At 45.0% G+C, this 18,493-nt stretch overlaps 1 protein-coding gene across 3 annotated transcripts in view; it reads right to left on the bottom strand.

Moving 5' to 3' along the window:
- The window catches only part of LOC126485413 (TOX high mobility group box family member 3-like), a 489,322-nt gene extending 471,238 nt beyond the window's left edge, over window positions 1–18,084 (bottom strand). For all 3 annotated transcript variants that reach the window (XM_050108876.1, XM_050108870.1, XM_050108874.1), the window contains exon 1: window positions 17,737–18,084. In XM_050108876.1, the coding sequence (XP_049964833.1) occupies window positions 17,737–17,805 (69 nt within the window). In that variant the 5' untranslated portion in view covers window positions 17,806–18,084. The remainder of the gene's footprint in view (window positions 1–17,736) is intronic.
- Window positions 18,085–18,493: the final 409 nt, after the last annotated feature.

Consider the following 18,493-nt stretch of genomic DNA (forward strand, 5'->3'; position numbering starts at 1 on the left):
AATTCTAAACATGAAAACTGAGCTGTGTTTACATAATAGAAACCTGTATGGCTCAAATGGCTCTGAGCACTATGCGACTCAACTGCTGAGGTCATCAGTCGCCTAGATCTTAGAACTAATTAAACCTAACTAACCTAAGGACATCACACACATCCATGCCCGAGGCAGGATTCGAACCTGCGACCGTAGCGGTCACGCGGTTCCAGACTGAAGCGCCTTTAACCGCACGGCCACACCGGCCGGCAGAAACCTGTATGTCAATATCATTATTCCTGTATTTGAAGGATGGTGTATAAGAAAAATACGGAGTAAGCTCTTTCCCGCTTAGGAGTCTTGGTCCATGCCATCGTGGTAGACGCAGTCAGTATGACCGGTAGATGTGATACACGTTGCTGACATTACGTAAAGGACAAGAATCATTCGAGCTACAACTTCCACTTTTCAATGGAGATAATACTGTTTTGTTAAGTCTATCTCTCTTAAGGTAAAGAGTGTATGATGTGTGCAGCCCAGTGTGGCCAAGCGGTTCTAGGCGCTGCAGTCCGGAACCGCGGGACTGCTACGGTCGCAGGTTCGAATCCTGCCTCGGGCATGGATGTGTGTGATATCCTTAGGTTAGTTAGATTTAAGTAGTTCTAAGTTCTAGGGGACTGATGACCTAAGATGTTAAGTCCCATAGCGCTCAGAGCCATTTTTTTTATAATACTGTTTCGACATGCTGCATTACAATAAAATATTTTATGGCCTACTCATTTCGTTTTCTGTACATTACGCTACTTTAGATTTAAAACACTTATTATTTTAACTTCTCTACACATTGGAGAATCTACTTACGCCGATATCTTTTCCTGGCAAAAAAACCCGCGCACTTTAGAAGAAGAAAGTATGTGATTTTATGCTGGACGATGAGCAGTAATAAGTTATGAAATTTAAAAAGTACAGCCAATCATACTGCAGTATATTCTGTCGCATTGTAGTTCTTAACATTCCTAAATAGAAAAGACGATTAACTGCAGAAGCAGCTGCTGGTGAATGAATGATGATACAAAGAAAGCTAATAGCCTTCCTATCCAATAACATTGGTGTTTCGGAAATATTAGTAACTTTATGTACACTGAGCTGATCTGCAATATTATGAAATAGTTTCCTTATTTTTAAGTCAATATTACAATCGGAGGCTGAGTTGTTGTTCATATCGGCGTCATCTTAATTGGCCGTACTTACCGTATGGTGGTGGCCAAGTTCCCACGTCCCACATTTTTCTTCAAAAAATGTAAATCAATCACGACTTAAACAATAGGCAGTATGGAGAATTTTTTTAAGTAAAGCTGTCATCAGCATATGGCTTGGTACGAATTCCAAAGTGTGTTTTATTAGGCGTGATCGTAATGGAGACAATATGCCTTGCCTTTCTCCGATCGCCAACAGTATCTTAGTTATCCAGATATGCAGGGCCCTACAACGGAGGATGGTATCCGAAAGGTAGTGCAGTTTTTTCTTTTAGTCGAGCAGTTTATAGAAGTGGAAGTCTTTTTTAACACTGGAAAAAAATACGACTAACCATTGTTTGAAGTCTATATCTTTGGACTTATAATCTCTGAATTACACATTTCCCCCCTTCCCTCCCTCTCTCCCTTCCCCACAGCCTCCAAGGCACCCGCACGTCATGTCATTTAAGGATCTACGATATTGAGTTCCACGTCTCGTCACTAAAGATATTTCGTCCAGAAACCCTAACTTTACACCATGTCCAGGCCAACCTATGCTTATTTCATATCATACGTCTCACATTATAGTGGCCCTAAAACACCACGTATTTATGCAGTCAGACTTTAGTCCACCGCGGTCACTTCTAATTCCCGAAACTGGGCATTAATTGTCCAACAACAGGCAAAATAAGTTATGAATTGTGAATAATGGTATTTCTGCGCGCAATAACAGACGGTTATAATGAATCACTTCGGAACGAGGGCAGAAGAAACTCGCAGACCTATCTCCGTGTTTGAACAAAAGACAAGGCATGTCTGTCACCATCAGAATGCAACCAGCATAAAAAAGGTGGCATTTACACAATGGGACACGACGTGTTACACAAGCTCCGTTTCAGTACGTACAATGGCTTGCGCCACGGCCGCACGTATTATTCTGCGTGAAAATAACGAGCAGCGCGAGTGCGGTACACGGCGCCTGGGAGGAGAAGGGCCAACGGCGGCGACGGAAATTTCCTCGGGCAATTTAAGGAGGCGGTGCCGGTGGCGTTGGCGGCGCCCGCGTGGGCTGCTAACAGGTGGAAGCCAGGGCTTCCTATCAAAACAAACACGCCCCGCCCCGGCCGTGGAATGCAGCGGGCACGGCGCCGCCACCGCCACCGCACAGCCGGGGGCGGTCGCTGCCCCTTCTCCCTTCACCCTTGCCCCCCCCCCCCCTCCCCCGCGCTCGTTCCACCACTCCCTTTGGCTGGCTATCGGGGGTCTACTCGCTGACCTTTCTTCCAGACAACTGCTTCATTTGCTGCACTTACTGCCACTTCCTGTGTGCACCGTAGGAACGTAGCACAAGAACTTTTTAGGATTACTGACAACAAGACGTACTGTCACTCGATCACTCTGTTCGTTAAGTGTCTAACTGTTCTACATAAAATTATACTCCTCAAGCTACTTCGTAGGCCGCAGCGTCACTTGTCTTCCCCGTTCCTGTTCTACTCACAAAGCAGGGAAAACGACAGTGTGCGTCTCTCAATATGCGTCCTTTCTGAAGGTAGGTGGTGGGAATAGTTTTACAATCTACCTCGAATACTGGTTCTATAGATTTCACCAAAAGTCCATCGCAGAAGGAACGTAGTTTTTATCTTATCAGGCCTATGAGCGTCTCCGTTAGCAGTCTCACAGTGAATGAGCAGGCTGCATATCTAGCAACAAGAATCTGAATTCCTCCGTTTTCCTGCGACAATCCAATCTGGCGTTGAGTCCGAATCCCTGGAACAGTGTTCAAGAATACATATACGAGGGCTATCCACAAAGTATATTACGTTTTGGAATTAAAAATAAATAAAGTATTGGAAATTTGTTTTATTATATACAGATGAAAGCCACACTTATTGAAGCTGTGCGTCGTCATCAAAACGCTGCATAGCCAACCACTTCTTCATTGCTGGGAATATGTGGAAGTCGCTCGGTGCCAGGTCGGGACTGTACGGCGGGTGAGGAAACAACTCCCACTTAAAAGATTCGAGAACTTCACGAGTGGCATTTGCCGTGTGGGCCCGTGCGTTGTCGTGAATCAGTAAGATCTTTGAGCCCAACTTTCCCCTGCGCTTGTTTTGTATTGCTCTTCTGAGGTTGTGCAGAGTTTGGCAATACCTTTGAGAGTTTATTGTAATGCCTCTTTCCAGGAAATCCACAAAAATCACACCTTTTCTGTCCCAAAAGAAGAGGTAACCACGTGGTTGAAGGCGCAGGCGGCCGAATTTTACGACGAAGGAATTTCCAAGCTCGTCCATCGCTACGATAAGTGCCTTAATTTTAATGGCAACTATGTAGAAAAGTAGTATTTAAGTGTGGCTTTCATCTGTATATAATTAAAAAAATTTCCAATACTTTATTTATTTTTAATTCCAAAACGTAATGTACTTTGTGGATAGCCCACGTATCTCAGAGTTGACTTGCACGCGGTCTCATTATCAGGTGGCCAGCTCCGCCTTATAAATTATCCCAATAAAGAAAAGTCTATTCTCCCTCCCTACATCAGAATAGCAAATGAAGGTGCGGTGTTCAAATCCGTTCTCGTCATGCTTTATTCTGTTTCACGACATAAGTCATAACTTGTGGGTTATTGTCAGGCTTCCTCGCTGAACTTTAGATTCTCTTTGACTGCTCAAGTGATATGAGTAACTTGTTTGAGGAAGAGTGAAAAATACTTCCAGTAAGACTATATCAGACGAAGAAGTATTGTATTGCATCAGGCTTTGAGATGATGAATATTTCACTTAAAATGAGACGACAAGAACTGCAACAATTCCATTTGATACCATTTAATTATATGGTAACTAATACTATACCAACTTCAATCTCCATTTTCTCATTCCCAATTATGCATATATTTACAAACTAAATTTTTATGTTTTGTGTATGTCCGATCTTGATGCCACTTGTAATGGTCATTTCGTGCCATGGCCTGTGAAAACGATGTACAAAAACAATCTCGTGATTAGAGAAGAGATTATATTTAAAATCATGAAGTGTATATACTTCTTTATTTAATGACTTGACACACTAGCGATCGAGTATTCATGAATATTTAAGCATTTCTTCTTGCAGTATTACAATTAAGATGCTCAGGGCGCGATTTGTAACTGGATGACTCTGTTCTATATTAACTCTAGTATTGTAATTATTTGTACACCAGCACATGTGTTACAACAAACTCTCACAGCGCTTTAGTAGTAATCAGGAGACACAATGTTCAGATCGCCATCAGATGACGCTGAAGTGTGTGCGTCTACGGTGCGAGTGCAGTTTCTTCAACAAAGTGAAAGCCTGTAACAACATTGCCGGCCGCGTTGGCCGTGCGGTTCTAGGCGCTTCAGTCCGGAACCGCGAGACTGCTACGGTCGCAGGTTCGAATCCTGCCTCGGGCATGGATGTGTGTGACGTCCTTAGGTTAGTTAGGTTTAAGTAGTTCTAAGTTCTCTAGGGGACTGATGATATCAGATGTTAAGTCCCATAGTGCTCAGAGCCATTTGAACCATTTTGTAACACCATTATCCTTGTTCAGCTTGAGGTTCAACTATCATGATCTCTATGCCTACGGAACCGTAAACTCTAAGCAGGATACTCTTGATAATTTAAAAACTTTCGCGATGGTAATTATCTCACATTTCCGAGAGTAGTAGTGGAATTATAAATTTTCAGTATGCTGGAATAATTGCTGGTCAGCAACTTCTGTTAATCGGTACAATTAAATTAGTAAAATTGTCAGCGCCACAATGCCTCAGTTGATTGGTTCTGAAAACGGCTTTTTGCCGAAGACTAGGTTGATTTTCTTAATAACGAAAATTTAATCAATGAAGACATGTATCGTTTTTTACAGAACTTTTCCCGTTTCGTACGACGGATTTCGCTATAGCCCGGGAGAACGGATAAGGCGACATTTTCTATAGAAAGACTACTCTTTTAACAGTTGTAATTTTAAGGAAAACTTATGATAATAAAAGAGGCGGTGCTGAAATCCGATGTTGTCTTAAATAGCAGAGGCAGTACGAAATGGAAAAAAAGTCCAGCATATAAATTACGCCTCATGAAATAAGTGTTCTCTAAATTAGACTATGAATTTCCATACTTAAAAATTTTTCCAGAGATGTTGAAAGTCGTAAGACTTGTTTTACAAGCACAGTTTACAAGAAACGATCTAGAATGTAATCAATTGTTCTTGTCGAAAAAGAACCACCCTCTCTGTTATTTGCGGGGCATTTCACGGGCGTTTCCTGGATGGGTAATAATGTCCTTACAAGAAGGTGCAACTCTTCCTCAAAGTCCTAACTAGGTAGGGGAAGATACAGATAAGGTAGAAAGAAAAACTAAGCGAATCATTAGTGGTTTGGTTATTGACAACCAAAGTGTATCAGTAGAACATTGTAAGGCAGAACGGAAATTCTTCATTAGAAAGTTTAGTGTCAAAATTACGAGAACTCACTTTTTGAGGGGTAACAAGAAACGTATAAGTATTTTCCAGGTAAATGTTTTGTAATGGCTACAGCGGTGAAATTCTAGAAATTCGGTGTCATACAGAGACATACGGACAGTTGTTCCTTCGTGTAAGATGAAGAAAAGGGGTTACTGAAAGTATAGTATTCACCACACGTCGCAAACGGAGATGTAGGTGCAAGTATGCGGTAAAAAAAATGTACCTCCGCTCCGGACACCTGGGAGTTACCACACAAGAACGAAAATTAACAACACAGAACATGCTTTCACTTCCCTGTCTCCTCACGACACAAGCCACACAAACACTGTGGTTCCACATTTCATGTTATCCAGCAGCACACCCTCCACTGCGAGTTCCGATGGCACCGCGAAGAGATACCAGAATAACGAGGCAGAATTCAGCGAAGGGACGATACGCATCTACACGGAAATGCACTCGCTTCTAATCTAGAAAGCGAGATGGTTTCTATGTATACACGTATACAGAAAGGAAATTACATTAAAACAGTGACGCGCAGAACAATTCGTGCGGAGATTAACATCAGTTATCAGAGGAGGTTAGCTTCACAAATCGACCGTGCAGAGGACGCAGCGAGGCCGAAAGATGAGATAGGCGCCAACAAGTTCCTGAACCACACACGAAGGAAACACACTCAGCGCCGCAGCAGCTGCAACACACACACACACACACACACAGTACCAAACGCCGCCGTTACACAACAGTAAAGGGGGAGAGAGGGGGGGGGGGGCAGCACAGAGCACACCATACGCACGCACAAAGAGTGCTCAGCCGGGGTACTCGCCACAGCAGCCTATACTTAACTCGGTGCTTTACGGTGCGCCACGACGCGAGATCCATCGCGTACTTCTCAGCCGTCCATTACGACCGTCCAGATAAGGCTGGGACGAATTTAATGCCGAGTCGAATAAAATCTGATTATACTGTCATGAATCGTCTTTCCCTAGTTTATCAGAGACCTTCCACAGGCAATTACAGTCACATCGTATACTTCTATTATACAATTTTGTGTCATTAGAATTGCAAATTGTTCCATTTCGGAGCTGAAATCCTTCTCGTTTCGCTCTGGCGGCTGCGCAAGCAAATGAGCGCTCTGGAAAGAACACTGGAACGTGTTTCGTAGCATGTAAATTGCGAACAAACATTAATAATAAATGAAGACGCTTTTACGTAAGCGGCGAGACAAACGCGGCGTTTTATCTCGTGGCAGAAATGCGTGACATAGCCGTGCGTTATCTGGGGGCTACCTGTGACCTACTTGAAACAACGCGATGTTCAAGATAGTTTGGTTCTCCTCGTGCAGATATAGCGTGCTCACGGCGTGCACATTACTGCTACCTGTGCTCGCTCCGGGCCGCTTGCCCTGTCTTCCTTCAGTAAACAGACTGCCTGCTTACGGAATGAGTGAGGTGAAGTGCCACCGGCCTGAGGATTTCTCGGCGGACGAAGAAGCTCAGCACATCAATCGTAAAAAAAAAAAAAAAAACTGCCGAAATCACCTTAACCCTAGAAAACTAAAGGGGGAAAATGTTACATTGCTACTAAACCATCGTAAATTGTGCTTCTTCAGATTTATTCAGCGGAAGTCGTAATCTATCGACAATGCCTCAGTCATTTACAATATTTAGACGTCCGTTACATACCAAATTAAGTGCAAAACATCCTGTTTTATACCCGACTGTAATCGTAAATTTTACGACGGTTTAGTAATCTAGATTTAACATCGAGCGCAGTCAGGAAAGCAGAGCGCTGTCGTTATGATAACAGTTCAATGGTGTTAGAAGGACACTTGTAGGTAGGAGAAAAAAAATGAAACATAACGCACCTAAAGGAAGGTAACTACGTCGCTGGTGATACCCACACCTGTCGGACAGGTAACAGTAATTACGCGAAACGATAGAAGATCAAATAGCAATGGAGATCTCACACAGAGGTAAGCAAACTGCGGTCCGTCATCCGATTCCAGAGGAGTTGCAGCTTTCATGTTCCTGTGGTAATGACAATAGAAAACGTACGAATAAGAGCCCAGTTTTATGACATTTTCGCGCATACAGTGTTGTAGAGACACCCAATAAATGCTGACGGCAGTCATCGCAGTAGGGTGCAGTGCGATGCCGACAGCCCTGCTTGTCACTTACGAAGAAACTGAGGTTAGAGATGAGCTGTAAACTTATTTGTGTCTTTTGCAATCACTGAAGACAAAAACATATGCGTATAGTACAGGGGCTACTTTCCTTTATCTGTTTTGCGTTTAGCGGACAAGGAGGAGCTCGGAACATAACATATTGCATCTAATCTAACAGTTTCACTGCCCAAAGGATTATAGAATAAAAGAGTAGAAATAAAATTAATTTATTGCGTTGAAGACACAGGAAAAGTCCCACTATAGAATCTATCTTCTCACTCCTATTGCTGTAGCGTCTGAAATGTTCTACTAGAACTAAAACTGTAAAATGTGTGAGCATAGATGCGCCTATTATACGGTTCACGGCGTGGCCAACATTCCCTGAGAATCACTTCCTATAGCGACAGATTTAGTGTGTTACGACACATTAACACCGGTAGATACAAAACGACAATTTCCAGAAAGAAATCGTTCTTACAGCAGCCAGTCAAAAGATCGTTACCGACAATGAGCAAAGCTCTGAAAAATTAAACTGTTAACATCTGATAATAATTTTTCTAAGAATAATTAATTCCATCCTAATTGCAAACTGTCTTTATGCGGGTATCTGCTTTTGAAGCACACGCCTGTTGATTACTGTAGCACACATGTTATTAACGCAGCTTAGCTCGACGAAGACTTCATTGCGTGGTGGGAGAGATGTAACTATTCCTTGCACCAACCAGATAGTGCAGCGACGCTTCCTACATGCAGCTGATTACTGGAAGTGTATCACGAAATTTTAACTCAGTTATAATGAATAGTTTCCTAACATCTGTGTTAAGATCACGTGGCTCGAGTCATACAGGTATTAAACAAAGTGGCAGTCACAGTGAATAAGACCTTCATTCTTACGGGTGAACAGGGACTAGGCTACTAACTCCGCACATATATTTAAAAAAAAAAATACCTTACGCAATGCGATTTATATTCAGGAAGCTAAGGTGTTCTCGAACACCGGTGGTTGAGTTATTTTAATCAGTGTGCAATACGCACCATCCAGGAAACGTATATGACTTCTTCCTTATTGGTTCCTGATTGCAGATCTTACATTTATAAAATAGCTCACGTCTATTACAATAACTGTTTAGCATTAAGTGCAAGTACATTGTTTATAGTTACTAATGTGAGGCTTAGATGGAAATAATGGATTAGCATATCCAGTGAAAACCCGGAAAAGCACCAGGATCTGGTCCCACATCATTTGACACAATCTGTGAACACGGTGGCGCCAATGACCTACAGCGAGAAACAAGTTCGGATTGATAGTCTACTCACTCTTACACCTTTTTATTTCTGTACGGTGAAAATACGGGACAAAGGAGAAATGCAGACGGCAGAGCAGTGACGAAAGGAAGCGTTGGGAAATGCCGTTAGTCGCTGTCGTTCTGCCCACCGGCGGGGATTATTTCCCCAGCACCGGGCATCAGGCGTCTATCGGACGACTCGGCTTGTCGTTGGCTAGCACTCGTATTCCGTACACCGGTCGTGTGGGGAAAGTCCACCACCCTGAGTTTCCGTATGGGCAAACTCGACGACACTTCCGCAGCGCCAAAATTCTAATTACTAAAACTGTTCACTGCTCTTATTAATTTATTAAATTGCCTTCTAATGATGAAGAACGATAACAAGATTGTAGTTCAAGACGTATCCAGCAGATTGAAGGCTGAATGTTAAAGCAAGTATACCTGAATGCCCCTTCGGCTCAGCACTCAATAATTGCCCTTGCGTGTCACAAAGCTATTCACTGTTTCAAAATATCGAAAACGGCGTTACATTTAATATTATTAGAAATAAAAGAAGAGAATTTTTAAGTTGATAGTTACTTTTTTTAAAAAAATTTAGATAGCAGCAATCATCTCTAAAGTTGGGCTCATGGTCACAGTGGGAATGGTGCTGTTTGAAGTGGCATGCTGGTGTCTTCCCCGGACATAGGCAAATACTGAACAGAGCACCCACAATTCTCTGGAAAATTCACACCACTTAACGTTCGTAACATTCACAGGATGTTCGTATAATGTCACCCTACCGTTTTCTTATAGACTTAGATGCCTTATTTCTGAAAAAAAAAGAAAAGAAAATGCTTTCTCCTTTATAATTGACAACGTCGTTACATATTCTCAAATATCTTCAAGATGGAGGATGCTTACAATGAAGAACGTTATTAATATCGAGAAATTTATTCACGTGTGATAAGCATTTCTGTCAGTTTGAATTGTAAATTCTATTCTGAAAATTTAACCACTGCAAAACTTTTTGTCCACACAGCAAAGTCGCATTTCGAAAACATACAGACGTGTTTCGAGGAAAGTAATTCACGATTTTGCACGTCACCAAATGTGAAGTACTATCAGTTACCACTCGCGTTTACCGGAGAGTAAGATACTGTCTTGCAGTAAATGTGGCCCACAGATTAATCTCGCACGTTGCAACGACACTGGCGTCATTAACCGGAAAGGTGACACGTCGCCGGAGATCGCCGATCAGCCGCATAGCTCCGTAGCGGCTTGCAGCACTTTACAGCGACGAGCGGATTGTTATGGATATTAAAACTGTCATATTATTAATATTAATGCATTAATAACATTATTTTACTTCCTCGCGAGGTAATGAATGTATTTTATTCTTCTCCTCCTCCGCCGCCGTCTTCTCACTTTTTGTTCGCGCTACTTGAGAAGTGATACATAATTCATGAGCTGAATAATTCAGCAGGAAAAAAACAAATTCGAGAGTAAGCGGAGAAGTGAAGTAAGTGGGGCAGGCGGCTGTGCTGTGCTGCGCTCCAGCGCACAGTCGGCGCCACGCGTCACACCGCGCCGAACGCGCTCAGCCGTGCGCCAGCCGCGCGGCGCGCTCTGTCACAGCCGTGCCCGCTGCCCGCCGCCCGCCGCCTGCTCCTAATGCACCGTCCTGTCAGTCCGGACTGCAGTGCACCGATACGGACCACCTCTGGAAGGTGCTCGACGCCGATAATACAGATACGGTCGTCGGACTATATTTCCAAATATGAGACAGACTCCAGATATTCTTTGTCGATGTAGATTCGGTTGTCCCATAGTTACCCATGTCATTCATACACGCAAAAAAATGTACCAGAAAGAGTGAGCAAACCCGCTCTTTTTTTTTGTTACTCGTCATTCGCTAACTTTACACAGCTCCTTCTCGTTACGGACAGCATTAACCAATCGATTTATTTTACGCATTTCATATATTTCAATTCATTATAGTGAGTTCTTTTAATTATTGTAAATAATCACCTAATTAAACCAAAGGTCAGGATGAAAAGCGCCGATACGACTGCTGTCAGCCCACTCACACGTGAAAAACCGAAGTAATCAATAATGATGAAAAAAAAAAAAAAAGAAACGGTTCATAGGTGCACTATTTTTTTCCGCTCGAAATAACATTGTATAAAGGGAGAACATTACAGAAACCCACAACGGTTTGCATAAAATTCTCAGTAGTTGTAGCTTGACTAAAATAAAATACAAAATAACGTTCGTAAGTCAGAGGAAAGAAGTGCGCTATTGCTGCACGGCAGGAGTGTCCACCAACCCGCGGGCCGCATACAGCCCAAAGCGATTGTCAGCGCTGCCCAGTAAGTGAGCATCTGTCACACGATCGGAAAAAATCCATATAATTTCGTTTATCTGAAGTTATGATAAACTGCATATTTTCAATTTGAAACGCCCACCACACGATGCTGTTCTGTCATTGGTTCGTTTCTCTTATTCTTTTGCCGGCCGAAGTGGCCGTGCGGTTCTAGGCGCTGCAGTCTGGAACCACGAGACCGCTACGGTCGCAGGTTCAAATCCTGCCTTGGGCATGGATGTGTGTGATGTCCTTAGGTTCGTTGGGTTTAACTAGTTCTAAGTTCTAGGGGACTAATGACCTCAGAAGTTGAGTCCCATAGTGCTCAGAGCCATTTGGACCATCTTCTTCTTTTCCAGCGATTATTGTTAGTGAGCAGTAAACTGAATGCGGCCCAAAAATACTCGTCCTCATCGAATGTGGCGCAGATAAGTTAAAATTGGGCACCCCTTCTCTACTGCGTTAGGGATGTGTCTTCTGCCTCTGCGGAATGTGACAAACATGTAAAATTATTCATAGATAGACCTTTTCAGAAAATTCGAATTAATGCCACTTTTTCGGGAAAGTGCAACGCAAATGTATAAAGAATTTGACATTTTCATGTAATAATTCTGGAGGGAATGATCGAAGGAATCTAGAGATGTGCATAAAATTTTATGAAGTCTTATAAGGGGGCTGCTGAAAAAAAAAAGTCAACAGCTTTTTCACAAAAGGATTGTAAGATGAACTGGAGAACCAGTGTGCGGCATAAGAAGTATTGTTCTTAGGAAAACTGATAGGCTCTTGCTTATGCGCGATTGAATCATAAGTGGGAGTGATAAATGTATTTGTAGTAATATAATAGTTCCAAGTGCTAGTCGGTACGCATAATGCATAGGTTTTTGGTGCGTATACGAAAATATGCTTCCCAATCAGTTGGAGTCGGTAATTTCAGGCAAGTTTTAGCTTCCATCAGTTGCTCAGTTTCCCGATTGATCGCAAGATGGCGTAAGCAGCACCTTCTGGAATTCTCGGAACGGAAACAGCGAGCACTGAAGCGGGTATGGCTCCCTGTATCAGGGCGAAGCAGAATTGTGGTTCACAGTCCTATTAGCTGTGAAACAACCTGATACTGGCAATTGTAGTTATTTATCCAGAATGCAACTTGCGTTTCCGAGGGTAATTTTCCCCAAGTTGCTGCCGGTATCCTGTCTCATGTCACACTGAGGTAAAAATTGGCTTATTGTCAGTATTTTGTTGTATCGGTCGTCACGCAGTTCATAAATACACATGGTCAAATATTACTTCCAGAATGATAAGAATTATTTCTCTAAGGCAAGCAGTTTATCAAAGACTGCTATTGTTCCTAGCAAACTGGTTTGTAAAGCAAGTGATTCCCCCGAAGTGGCTGTTGAAATCAATAACTTTGCAGTCTTAGCGATACTGCGGTATCTCAAATACGGGTCAGCAATTAATACGAAAGTTGTCTTAAACGAATGAAAGATTTAACTGTTTTCTGTGCTCACTTCGAAATCGTTTACAAAGTGACCCTTTATTTCAGTAGTAATGAGCGAATAAAAATAGTGCCACTCTGATGAGTGGAGTATGGTCCTGAATACAGTTTTTTGTGACTGCCCCGAATTAGCCCTGGCAAGTTACAGCAGCTAACTTCCTCGCTACTGATGCCTGCGTCGTAGATGATGCGCCCATTCTCATAAACCTGCAGGATATTACTCCCTCACAATTTCAAAACGATTGCGGAAGGATGGGCGCGCAGACCAGACAAAAATATAGTTTTGCTGTGAGTGTAGTCCCCCACCCGTGACCACTGCCCTGTGCCGGTCATTTCGCAAGACGGTCGTTGCCAATTTGCCAGCCTGTCTGCCTCCTCTCACGGCGCAGAGTATTGGGTCTTATTTTCGTGGCAGGCGCACCCGACGAACCAAAGCGCGGCAGGTCTGCCGTGAAGTAACGAGTCCCGGCAGGTGCGCTCTCGGGGGCCGTTATTCCCATCCCCTCTTATCATACGGCGGCTGCTGCACACCAAACAAAAGCCTGCACAGTTTTCGGCGCGTCCTGATGTCGAAGCGAAATTATACGCCCTGGTATGTTGTCCGCAAAATTCTGAATAGCAATAGTAATTCAGAATGTTTTCAGAACACCCACGAACGGAGTACTGTTCGCAGCTCTGTAAATAGCAAGTATGAGCCGTTGATAAGACGATTAGATTTCGCGCAGACGTAGAATGCTAACGGGTGTTAGAGAAAATGAAGGCATCGGATACCGAACACCCTTTAGCTCGCGATCCTAAATTTTAGGTTGGGAAGAGATGATGGTATGGAGACTTCAGCGCTGTTGTGGAAACAGAGCAACTTACGAATTGTGCGGTTACGTTCCTTTCTCAGAAATGATGCAATCGGCTACTTCATTTGTAGCACACGCTGTAACGAAATGGTGTAGATATGTGGTGAAAAGAATCTTTCATTGGTCAGAGAGTCGCGCCCGGTTAGTTCAATCTGGAGGATAATATCTGCGAAAGATGAGTGTCCGGCTTCCAACCTGGGGTCGCTGCATCGTTTTAACGTTATCACCAGCTTCAAATTCCCGAGGCCAGCACGTGCCGTTATGAGTACGGCCATCACATATAATTTTAAATCCCTTTTAGTGGACAAATGATATTGACAAAATATCGGGAAAGAACGAACGAAGATTAGAATATGACGTCCCGTCAATGACGACGTCAGTAGCGACGAGGCACAAACACCCACCAGGTCATGATGGGGTAAGAAATTGGCCATGTCCCACTTCAAGGAACCATTCCAGCATTCGTCTTAAACGATTTAGCGAAGCCACGGAAAATCTACATTTAGATTGCTGGATGGAAATTTCAAACCTCAGTCTTCCTAAAGGTCCAGTGTCTTAACTGCTGTTCCACCGTGCTGGGTCAAAGGTCAGTATAGAGTCTAAAGATTTTACTGGTTACATAACACTTTTCGAGTCAGAACAAGACAAGAATGAGAAAGCCCACTTTAGTTGAGTTTCCTTCTACTCCTCTCCCGCCTCTATGCACTAGCGAACAGATACACGATGTAGAAAGAAACTTAACATGCACTGTCGACAGACAAATAGGTAGCGCTGTAGATGTGGCGATAAGTTGGTCTTTATTTCATTCGGTACAAATGGCTAGACAACTGGGCTCTTTGGGATGATTCGAATCAGATTGCTCTCCGCCTACTGGTCGGTACAAGAACTACCGGTGTGCAGAACTGTACAGTCGTGGGATGCCGCCGCTGTGTGGCCTCTGCGACAAAGTGCTCTGTGTCCGCTATCAACTGATTACTAAAACTTACAATTAGTCCCTGCAGCTACATAAAATTAAATTACCTTTGTCTACGAGACGAGATCGAGCAATAAGACGCTAATGAGAGGCGACCGTAATCGGACTTTACTGCAACAGATAAAGAACAATTACGGCCCCGGAGCCAATGGGCGGGCGGACGCCGGCGCACAGCCGCAGTTACGACAATCAAAACACATTCCGCTGAGTTATTGCTGACAAACGTATCATTACCCCGGTGATTGCAGAATAGTGATTACGGTGAGATTCGGCCATCAGCGAGATTGAGATAGTGGGCATAATTTGGGAGCGCGCGCGTTGCCCGTCCGAGCTGTAGCTGTCATGCGGCGGACGGCCCACGCAGGCTCCTACAGCACTCTCCAAACAGCAGAAATGCCTGCCCGAGAAAGCTTAGAGCGCTCCCTGCCCGCCCGGTATGCGACGGAATAACGGGCGAAGACGAAAAAACGGTGCTCTGAAGCGTTATCTGTTGCAATAGCCCGTTCAGACTCCAGCGATGTAACGAGGGGGAAAAAAGGAGTACTGTTGTATCTGCTGTGCACAGAAGAAGAGCACTTTCGGCGTTCAGAGCCGCTGCGGAACTCGTCCTCAGCCACACCCAGCTACGGCGGCCGTAATGTACTACCGCGCGCCTTGCCACTCGTAACAGTTCGGAGTTCGTTGAGATAAGAACCTTAAGATAGACGTCACTTACAAAAGTTACGAAAAATTCTGCACCACCTTTGAGTGCTGCGTCTTTACCGTTAGTAGAAGGTACAACCACTAGTGTCCAGAAGCAGTGCAGGCACGAAGAGGTGATTTCAAGGTACCGGCGAGCTCCGTTGCTGACTGTCGCAATCACACGCGGAAAACCTAGGCGTGAATTTGGGCGCATTCCGTGCGGCACCGCACGCGCAGAGAAGCACTTCCCGTTCCGACATCGCCCCTCCGCCCCTCTCTGCCGTCCACCCTCTCCTCCGGCAGCGACACCCTCTCGTATCGTAAATTACGAGCGCACCATACAGCCTTTATATGGCGTCAGCTACATGGGACACACAGTTTCATCTTCGGAGACGGCATATCCGACGCGCTGAAACTCATTAATCTCCTGGCCGTAAAGTAAGACCGGTATCAGTGGCGCGAGAAGAGTAGAAGCTCTGAAAAGAGCTCTACACTAGGGGCTACCGCTTTATAATTCCGTTTCGCAAGGTAAAATATCGGGACATTATTTCGTGGCAGGCGACTGAACGCGACGTGCGCGCTATACTACATTATGCATACGCGAACACTGCCCACTGCATTTATAAGGCCGAGCCAGGACACGTACACCGTTTGAACATAGGATACGCATTGTTAACCACCGTGCTCACCTTGTTTGGAGGCAGCGATGAGATATATCGCGCGCTTACTGGAACGCGAGGACTATTAAGGTGAAGCAACAGCAAGTGCTCGAACGTTCTGAAACTCGTATAGCCATTGATTTCTGAACGAAAACGACACTCTGATAGAATGCGGCATACCGAAAACCGGTAGTTAATGCTGATGAGGCAAGTTGGTCTCGCACTGGCAACAAGGTATGACTTTACGACTCGAACCCGTGAGCAACGGGAGCGCGGCAAGGAGCAGCGGGGCAGTCTTTCTCGGCAAATAGTGTTCCGCCTGGCGGGTAATTACTTTTTAATACAAACAACCCTCTTGCGCGGGGCGTCCAGGAGGCGGGCGGCGGGGGTCACTGAACTGGCCGCCTCCCCAACAGGTGTTGACTGATCACAAAGTTCTCTTATTCCGATCCCCTAACTTTATCTCCATGTCTTGACACAGTGATTTATTTTTCCCGAGCTATTAACGCACAAGGCAATGTTATCTCCAACAGGGAAACGAAATGGTAGTTTGCGAGCAACTGAGCAGTACTTACCAAACGGAGACGCTAATACGTCACAGAGTTGTAAAAACGGGTACTTATCTATCGAACCAACTATAACTTACATTTTACAAGACATCTGACGAGAAGAGAAGGAGATTTAATTCTGCTGTCCGTCAGTTTTCATTTCGCTATGAAACCATCCCGATATTCGCCTCAAGTGATTTGAAGGATATTAAACTACAGTGGTAAAATTGGGATTTGAATTGCGGTTCTACCAAACGCGTGTGTAATACGTTTAATCACTGGATAGTTTCACCCGATAGATGCGTCGACAGAACATTGCACTGTCTTCAGACATGAGATCTGGATTACTCACTTTATGAGATTAACAGTATCACTTGTCAAGTAAATAAAAAAATAAAAAGAAGCAGGCTGGACGCTCTCACGACTATACTAATTTCATGCCAAGACTGTAATAACAGGCAAAATCCTAACAATCATATTTCGAGCCCGCAAGTCTCGAATGAACGATAAATTAAAGGAAAGTGTCTACTTCACCATCACACTCGACACGCAGAATGTATATTTCGGGGTGTTCATTCGGGATGACGATCTGATTTTTTACACCTAATAGTTTGGGACGCGATCTGGGGTTTTCGACAGGGCAGCGAACGATGATCTCAAAGGTGTTTGCTGCCTTGTTACTGTGCAAAGAAATGCTATTGTCCATTTGAATGTAAACCCATAAATATGTTATATGTCAATTACGCCGTACAATCTCAGAAATCACAAGAGTATAACATCACCCTCGGGAAAGGGGCTAGTGTAGGGTGCTGCACTGTTGCGACACTCGTCTAATCACCGCACGCTTATTGTAATACTCCCGGAGGCACATGGCACTTTGTAGACGATAAACGGGTTGTTTCACACGGTACAGAGTAGAAGCGTCTCCTAGCGCACTGGCATCGTAGACACACACACGCGAGGCAGCGAGATGCGGCGGCGGCCGCACACACACCCACCCACGCACGCACTGGGCGGACTGCGCGCGAGATTCAACCTGGCACGGCACGCACTCACCTTGTACAGGTACTGATCGAACATCCGACAGACGTCTACATCGGTGCCCATGCAGTAGCTAGCCTCCATAGCCTGGCAGGGCCCCCAGGGACGCTGTACGTGGTACAGCGACAGCGCCGGCTGTTCCACGCTGGCTTCTGTTCGGGATCCTCTCGCCCACGGCGCGCTTCCTCTCCTCCTGCTCCTCTGCTCTGCTGCCGGGAGCGGTGTAGCCGCGCGGCGGTCGGGCGCGGCTGAGCACTACAGCTGCTGCTGCTGCGGGCGGCGCTGGGCCAGGTGGGCTGGCAAGGTGGGCAGGCGGCTCAGCGGTGGACCGACTCGCGGGCCTCGACGTGTTGGCGCGGGCACGTTGCACTACGGAGTAGTTGTCGGGAGGGCCGCCGGCGCGCCGGTTAGCGCTCGGGGGCCCGTGCCGCCCCCACCACGCGGCCCGCCGCCCCCACCACGGCGCCCGCGGCCGCGCTCCGCGGAGGGGAGAGGGCCCTCTCCCCACCCGCGAGGGGCGCCTTCCCCTCCGCAGAGATGCGCACAACCGGCCCCGACTCGTACCCGTCCCGCGCCGATTTCAATCTCCGTATCAACAAAAAAGGTCGTAATAATCCCGAGCAGACATATTTTTAAACCCCGTTTCTTTTTTTTTCCCGCCCGTGTATACAGAGAAACAAAAAGGGGGAGTGAGGCATCTGTTTTAATACTATCATTTTCCAATCACAATTTTTTGAACTCGATTAACAAAATGGGTTTGAAAAATGATTTA

Source organism: Schistocerca serialis, chromosome 1 (genome assembly GCF_023864345.2).
Source record: "Schistocerca serialis cubense isolate TAMUIC-IGC-003099 chromosome 1, iqSchSeri2.2, whole genome shotgun sequence".
Taxonomy (NCBI): Eukaryota; Metazoa; Arthropoda; class Insecta; order Orthoptera; family Acrididae; genus Schistocerca; species Schistocerca serialis.